This window comes from Salvelinus sp. IW2-2015, linkage group LG26 (genome assembly GCF_002910315.2).
Source record: "Salvelinus sp. IW2-2015 linkage group LG26, ASM291031v2, whole genome shotgun sequence".
Lineage (NCBI taxonomy): Eukaryota > Metazoa > Chordata > Actinopteri > Salmoniformes > Salmonidae > Salvelinus > Salvelinus sp. IW2-2015.
In genome coordinates this window covers 47,086,923-47,095,382 of record NC_036866.1, presented here as the reverse complement: position 1 = coordinate 47,095,382, position 8,460 = coordinate 47,086,923, and the positions used below count along the sequence as shown (strand labels likewise).

General features: G+C 44.2%; 1 protein-coding gene across 1 annotated transcript in view; it reads right to left on the bottom strand.

Moving 5' to 3' along the window:
* Positions 1-8,460, bottom strand: part of LOC111952248 (protein TASOR 2) — a 34,291-nt gene that overhangs the window by 876 nt on the left and 24,955 nt on the right. The window contains exons 14-20 of the mRNA XM_070435038.1: positions 7,419-8,244; positions 5,424-5,904; positions 1,466-5,317; positions 1,137-1,262; positions 845-998; positions 498-603; positions 165-346 (exon numbers count right to left, since the gene is read on the bottom strand). Coding sequence (XP_070291139.1) covers positions 165-346; positions 498-603; positions 845-998; positions 1,137-1,262; positions 1,466-5,317; positions 5,424-5,904; positions 7,419-8,244 — 5,727 coding nt within the window. The remainder of the gene's footprint in view (positions 1-164; positions 347-497; positions 604-844; positions 999-1,136; positions 1,263-1,465; positions 5,318-5,423; positions 5,905-7,418; positions 8,245-8,460) is intronic.

The window sequence follows — 8,460 nt, the reverse complement described above, 5'->3', positions numbered from 1 at the left end:
AATAATTGTCAGAAACTAGCATTCTTGCGACTAAGAATCCCTATCTATTACAAAAATTGAAATTATGTTACAGGTCCTACTAATTACCCGCAATCAACCCCAAAATACTATAAACTTAGCTAATCTTAACGAATGCAGTATAGGGAAAAAGTCTGATCTCTCACCAGTTATAAATACAGGTAGACGAGCTGATACATTCTGGACCTGCAGCCGGACTAGACAGTGAAGGTAGTTGGGTCGTGTCCTTGAAATGACGTCACATTCATGGTAGGGTAAGACCTCCACCATTCCAGCCTCCTGGCAGATGTCCATGAAGCTCTTTTTACCCTGTGCCTCAGCACTAGACCTGTAGAGGGAGGAATGATCAGTTCTGGCAGTTAGTTTGAATCTTAGTTTCCTTGAATTACAAAAATGACTCTGGCCTGGATTCAAACAAACACAGTGTGTTTTATTATCTGCACTGTGTTGAACATTTACAAGCGCAAGAATAAGCTTACCGTGCGTTCTCTTTCAGTTTCCGGCTGTCTTTGTAGTGCAAGAGCCATTTCCACTTCCCCTTTTTACTCAGCCCCTCCAGGAAACCAGACATTTTCTTAATGTTGCCTGGAAGAAAAAGACATTGAGTAACTCACACACATCAATGCAATGTGGGAGGGGACATCACAGCCTGGCCCCAGATCTGTTTCATGCCAAACATCAGCCACAGCAGTTGGCAAGATGACACAAACTGATCTGGGACCAGGCTAGGGACATCCTAGTTGCTTATAGAGATTGACAGTTGTGGAAACATAATGAAATGTAACAAATGCACTTTGGTCTCTTGCAAATAGTGAAGTGTCCATACTGAGACTGAGTGTGTCCAGTGCTGCTCCCTCAAACACCACAAAACCGCCTTTGCTGAAGAGTTCTTGGTGGGTCAGGTTCACAATGTCATCAGGACGGTCAATACCAGCAAACAACACATTCTGAGACTTCTTCAATTCAAGCAAGTGAGGGACCTGAGGGTGAAACAGAAATCTCAAAATGACGACAATGTAATACAACGGAAACCGATTCAGAAGGCTGGATTTCGAACCTGGATTGCTTATTCTTTTCCAGGAGTTTGAGATACTTTTATAAGTCTACAACAGTCTTACCTCACAAATGTGTTCAGCAATATCTTCGTTCCTCAAGATAATGTATAGAGGGGATGAGGGACTATCCTTTCCAAGGCAGAATTGAGACTGTTCTACTGTTATGTGTCCCTCTGCTTCTAACAGCTCCTACAAAATAACAAGCTTGTTTTTAAACATGGTGCAAGAATGAACTTTGGCTTTCATTGTTGTACAGCTTATGGTACGGTTTCGTACCCTGGTCCCAGATCTGTTTGCGCTGCATAGGCCATGGTCATTTGCCACTGACCATAGAAGTTGGCAAGACAGCACAAACTGATCTAGGACCAGTCTAACATTTATGTTCATCTTACCTTTGTCTCGTTGAAGAATGGGTCGTCTGATGTCACCAGTATGTAGAACCTGAACTTGTTCTTACATGACTGTTTCACAACAGAGTTCAGATTATCATGCAGGCTGTCAAACATGTCCTTCTTCATCTGACCACAGAACTCTTTGTCTTTGCTTGGGGCTCGAGACTTTGGCAAACTGTTTCTCTTTGCTTCTTCTCTCTTGAGTCTCTCGGTTCTGTGTGGGTACTTTCTGCCTGCACAGACCTCAGTCATCATGGCATGGTACGCCTCGAAACTTTCCGCAACCAGGTCTGAAACTTTGACATGCGTCATCTCACTGCCCTTTGTATAGGAGAGTTTTTGAAGATGCTGTGGCATATCTCTGTCTGTTTCTTCAGGCATACCCTTCCTTTCAGGCATATCTATTTTTAACTTCTGCCCTGCGAGTGAAGGTAGTCCCTCCCAGTGTTCTTCCGAGCTTTCCTGTTCCTGCAGGTTGGAAAAGTGCACTGTCACAGCCGGGCTACAGGAGGAAGCTCGCTCTTCTACATTTGACCTGTGGTGTCTTGCTCGGTTGTACCTGCTGCTGCTACTCTTCCTTTTACGTTTTAGCATCTGGTTCATTCTCTCTGAGAAGATGAGGGTCTCCAGATCCACAGACGACTGAGTGAGGTCAGATTCGTCAGCGTTATGTGTATCATCCCACCTCTTGGAGAAGTCCAGAAATCTGCTCGAGCCCTGTCTGTTTGAGTTCGGAACTGTCCGTGTGTGCATGCTTGTTGAAGGTTTCAGAACGGGATAGTTTTCATAGGTGATTCTGTTTCCTTTGTGATCCAAAACTGTAACTAGGCATGGCTTTGCAAATGAGGAAACTTCCTTGTGCTCATCGTCCAAATCAATTTGGCTATTGGAGGTGTTCCCACTCCTTTCTGACCTACAATACTTTAACCAATCCTGTTTGTTCTCTTCCGTACGGGTAAATATTTTGTCTGATTCTTCAGACTGGAAGGTGACTGAAGAAGAAGAAGAGGAAGTGCCTTGCTTGCTGAAGTCCAAAACATCATCAAATTCCCCTTTATCCCATTGCTGATACTGGCGTAAAGAGTTGATGAAGTCAAGTTTTGTTTTATTCAACTGGGATGTATTACTTGCGTGTTGGTCATCTGATATCCAATTTGTCTCTAGACTAGATTCAATGTTGTCTTGCTCTACGGCAGGCTCCTCACTTTCATCCATAACATTATCTTGCAAACTTGCAATCTGTCTCCTCATTTCGGTGACATATGGTGTGTTATACGGGTGAGGATCAGTGTTTGAGTGGACAGGGGCAGCGGTTTGTTTGCTTTTGAGAACATCTGAAGACATAGGGTCAATATTCGTTTGTCCTTCTTTCCAGCTGTACTCTCCTCTGCTGCCTTCACTCTTGGAGAGATTCACAGCCATGGCAAGTTGTTGGCTGTATGGATGGGGCTCAGTAAAGTTGTGCCCTGAAAGGTTCTGAGAAGCTGCTGTAGGTCCACTTACTCCTGGGATACTCTGACGGATGGACTGTATGATAATCTCTGTTGAGGCAGGACACAAGTTAGTGTCTCCTTCCAAAGCGATTTCACTCAAGTCCCGAGTTAATGTTCTTTCTGTTGTTTCATTAGACAGGACTTCAAGGTGGATTGATGGCACAGAGAATGCTGCTTTCTGTGTTAAGGTGCTATGGGTTTTGGGATAGGAGTCAGGGAACCTATGCAGTGAATCGTGACTTGAAAGAGCATACAGGTCTTGTTCAGCAGGGGCAAGTCGCATATTTGAATAAGGATTGTAATCGTTTTTTTCCTTTGAAGAAATATAGGGAGTGTTGAGAGGTGTGCTAGTGGCAATTGGCTTCTTGCAGGGTTCAGTCAATAATTGAGAGAACTGATTACCAATGGCTTCCAGATTATTTGGTTTGCTATTGTTGTTGCTGGATTTACGCAACATTTTCTCTACAGAGCTAGGGCTGCTACCAAGACTTGGTTCATGTGGTTCACGATAAGCCTTTTCATTTTCAATAAGAGCAAAACCACTATTGAGGTTGGGACTGTTGGTGTCTTTCGAATCAGGCAAAAAAACAGTCTCCGGTGTGTGATGGTCATAAGACAATTCTGTAATGAAAGGTGGCTCATCTTGTGTAGGTGTTGGGCATCTGCCGAGGGGTTTGCTGACCCCACCGGCATCGCAGATAACCAAGCAGCCACTGTCGATGTCAGGAATCGGGATGTAACCATCGTCCACGATAGGGGTTGGGCATCTACTGACAGATTCAGTTCCCTTTGAAGCTTTTCTAAACATTTCACCTGAAAACAAATTATCCCTATGACACAAGTGAGTGTCGTGCACCTCRGTGTGCATGATATCCTTGCTATCCTTCTCTACTCCAATTAATGGTAATTCTACTCCAATAAATGGTATTTCTATCTGAGCACGCACTCTCTCTGGTGTCTGACTGTGTGAATGTAGAACATCTGTGTGTGYGATATCTTCCCTGGGAATTCCTACTCCAATCAGTGGTATTTCTACCTGGCCTGTCAGTACTTCTGATGTCTCGTCTTGAGAATGCTGGGGCCCTTGTGTGTCGATATCAGATTTACTCTGACCCGGCATCGATACCTGTTCCTGATCTTTAGAATCGCTAATCCCATTGAAATCAGTCTCAACTACTGTTGTTTTAGCCTCTCCTGAAACATCCTTGGACTGAATGGGCGTGTCGAACTYACCGACACAAGGCGTGTTCTCACCACATAGTGGAAATACTCTCGTGGTCAGTACCTCATCTTTCGATTTAATCTCACCCTGCATCTCTAGCAGTACTCTAGTAGTGCCAACAGAAACCTCCCCAACCTGCTCCATTGGTTGTACCTCACCGGGGGAAGCATTTCTATCGTTCACCGCAGTGGGTTCTTCGTCTATATACAGCTTGCTATACAGTTTCACAGGTAGTATGGAATCATTTCCACCATGCACCACCGATGGTGTTTCTTTTTGGGAATCATTTTCATTATGTGATATCTCTGGTGGTGTTTCAGCCACCGAATTAKTCCCACCACATACTGCAGGTGCTGCTTTATCGCCCGACTCTTTTTCATAATTCACCGCTGGTAGTGCCTCATCTCTAGTATCATTCCCTTCCTGTAATGCAGTTTGCACCTCATTTTTGGAGTTCCCATCATCCCGTGACACACCGTTGGGAATCTTTTCATCATGCATTGCTTTGAGTGCCGTACCAATGGAATCATTCCCAGCAGGTTGTGCATTGATTTCCTTGTTTGTGGTGTCTTTCCCAACATGCACTGCTTCTGGTTTTGCTGCTTCAACAGAATCCTTCACGCTATGATATGCTTTGTGCGTTTTTGACTCACTGCCATCACAGATGGCAACATAAGACCCATCTCTGGGTTCACTTGCTTTACGCTCAACTCTGTCAGCCATATTGGTAACGTCACCATCCCCCAGCACCTCTGTGCATGACATTGTTTTGACTGAATCGTTATCTTTAACTTGTTGCGCCTCATCAACATCTTTAGATTCCATGGTTTTAAGACTTGCTATGTTTTGTTCTCCATCGTGGCTCTTCTCTTCCTTTTGGATTTCCTTTTTGGCTTTGCCCTCCAAACCCCGGGCAATTCTTTGATTCTCCAGGACCTTTTCTTGATTAATGTACACACTTGCTGCCTGTTCACACAAGAGAATGTACGATCCATCACTTTCCAAAGTTCTTCTGTTAGGGGACACATCATTTTGGAGGGTACCGTCATTGCCGTCATTCTCATGGTTGTTAGTTTCATCATCATCCAGTTCACTCGCTTTGTCTGACGTCATGCTGTCCACACGGTCTCTGTAAACCTGTAGAGAAAAGAGACAAGCAAAATAAACAATTGTGTATTCTGTCAACAAAATATTGATTGGAAAACATTTGTGCTTTACATATATAATATATTTATTTTCTAACCTTTAACTCAAGACCTGTACTTTGTTTGTGAAAAGAGATGATTTCTTTGTGGAGTCCACTTTCTGGTTGGTATACTGGAGGATTTTTTAAATCTATTCTTTGCTTGGACTCAGGGGAATCCTTTGTGTCTACAGTGAAATCTAACACAGTCGATGTTGTTTTCACTGAAAGGTCCAATACCTCAGGTTCCAAGCTTAATGGTTGTGATTCTTTTTTACCCACATTACTAAGGTCCAAAACTTCAGGTTCTGGGATCCTGGAAAGGGCAATATAAGCAGGGGAACTTGTCTTGGTCTCAGATGTAACCTGGGCTTGTACCATTCCATGATCCACTTCTGTAGAATCTTTTTCCTCCATACATAGAAGACTTGGGTCTGCCTGGAAGAACCTAGCAGTGGACCTGCTGTAGAAAAGACCTATCCACATGTGGATGATGAGCTGAACCTGTTCGTTTGTGTCCTCAATGTTGAAATCCCATGGGCTGTACAGAGAGAGGGTGCAGAGGGTTGAAGGAAAGGGACACAGAGAAATCAAAATCCAGTCAAACAATTAGTCTGTGGAGTAATATAGAATAAGCTTTCTGTCTCTAGCAAGCTCTTCACTTATGTATCTAGTAGTTAGAAGAAAATTTTAACATAAAAAACTAAAAACATTTTTATTTACACTGAGCAAAATTATAAGTGCAACATGTAGTGTTGGTCCCATGTTTCATGAGCTGAAATAAAAGACCCCAGAAATGTTCCTTGCGCACAAAAAGCTTCTCTCAAATAATTTGCACAAATTTGTTTACATCCTTGTTGGTGAGCATTCCTACTTTTCCAAGATAATCCATCTACCTGACAGGTGTCGCATATCTAGAAGCTGATTAAACAGCATGATAATTACACAAGTGCACCTTGTGCTGGGGACAATAAAAGGTCACTAAAATGTGCAGCTTTGTCACACAACACAATGATACAGATGTCTCAAGTTTTTAGGAAGCGTGCAATTGGCATGCTGACTGCAGGAATGTCCACCAAAGCTGTTGCCAGATAATTTCATGTTAATTTCTCTACCATTAACCGCCTCCAATGTCATTTTAGAGAATTTGGTAGTATGTTCAACCAGCCTCGGACCACTGTCAGAAACCGTCTCAGGGAAGCTCATCTGCGTGCTCATCGTCCTCACCAGGGTCTTCCTGACTGCAGTTCGGCATCATAACCGACTTCAGTGAGCAAATGCTCACCTCCGATGGCCACTGGCACGCTGGAGAAGTGTGAACTTCACGGATGAATAGATGGCAGATAGCATGTACGGTGTCGTGTGGGTGATCTGTTTCCTGATGTGTGAACACAGTGCCCCATGGTGGTGGGGTTATGGTATGGGCAGGCATAAGCTACGGACAATGAACACAATTGAATTTTATCGATGGCAATTTGAATGCACAGAGATCCTGAGGCCCATTGTCGTGCTATTCACCTGCCTCCATCACCTCGTTTCAGCATGATAATGCACAGCCCCATGTTGCAAGGATCTGTACACAATTCCTGGAAGCTGAAAAGAACCCTGTTTTTCCATGGCCTGCATACTCACCAGACATGTCACCCATTGAACATGTTTGGGATGCTCTGGATCGACGTGTATGACAGCGTGTTTCAGTTCCCGCCAATATCCAGCAATTTGGCACAAACATTGAAGAGGAGTGGGACAGTATTCCACAGGCCACAATCAACAGCCTGATCAACTATATGTGAAGGAGATGTCGCGCTGCATGAGGCAAATGGTGGTCACACCAGATACTGAATGGTGTTCTGATCCATGCCCCTACCCCTTTTAAGGTATCTGTCACCAACAGATTCATATCTGTATTCCCAGTCATGTGAAATCCATAGATTAGGGCCTAATGAATTTATTTAAAATTGACTGATTTCTTTATATGACGTGTAACTCTTTGAAATTGTTGCATGTTGCGTTTATATTTTTGTTCAGTGTAAATTACAAATTCTAAGTACATACCCATGTAGGGCTCTAATAACTGTTTTATCCATAGGGTCGTTGGTAAACTTGCTGTCTGAATTAAAGTCGTAGTTTTCCTTCCACAGCCTTGTCACTTGAACTGAGCTGTCTTTTTCGATGAACCGCCGTAACCGACGGAACCTCCGCCTGCGCCCAATTCCTTTGCTCATGGATTCTGGAGCCACCCCGGGTTCCTCCCCGAGTTCCTTCCTGTTCTGGTCCTGCTCCTGACACAGGAAGGCCCGTAGTGCTTGAGTTCCGTCACCATAGACCATATCCTTGCGATGCGGCTGAAGTCCCTCCGAAATGGGGACTTGGAGGGTTGAACCTGACAAACCCAATAGTAGAGAGGAGGATGGCGGCAGTGAGTAAGAATGCTCTTGTGAGACTAACACAACCCGCTCCCCACTCCCCACCACCAGCCCCTTGGGTGACGGAGACTGAGGGGGAAGTTTAAGCCTAGCAACAGAAGGGTGCTTCAGCGGTGCATGAAGGACAGACTCTGGTTCACCATCTGACTCGTGAGGAGAGCCGCCATCTTTGACACTGTTGTCACTTATAACCAAACTTGGACAGCATTCCTGTTGCTGAAGAGCCAGGTGGTCCAGTACTTTGTCGTTACTGGTACTGAGGGCCAAATCGGCCAATAGGGTCAGAGCATCTGCTGGTGGGCATGATGCATCACTGGCATCTTTCTTCACTGTGCGAGGCCTACCCCTACTGACAACACGCCTGACATCAGGGTTAAGTGTCAGTAGTTGGGAGGATATAGGCTGTGCTACTTTCTCTTTTTCAAAAGAAGCTGGTGTGTGATAGTGCAACCACCCTGTAGAAACAAAAGAGAACAGAGAAAAGAGACAGAAGAAACAGTATGAAAACAAAAAACACGGAGTAGCGTATAGTGATAATTAATATTTGGACATTTGCATTGTCGTACGGCAGTCAGTCGCCTGCATGCAAATCTCCTCGCCAAAATTGAACCAAATTGTTTTATGATTTGTATTAGATTGAATTGGGGGACAGTAGCACGACACACAGCAAG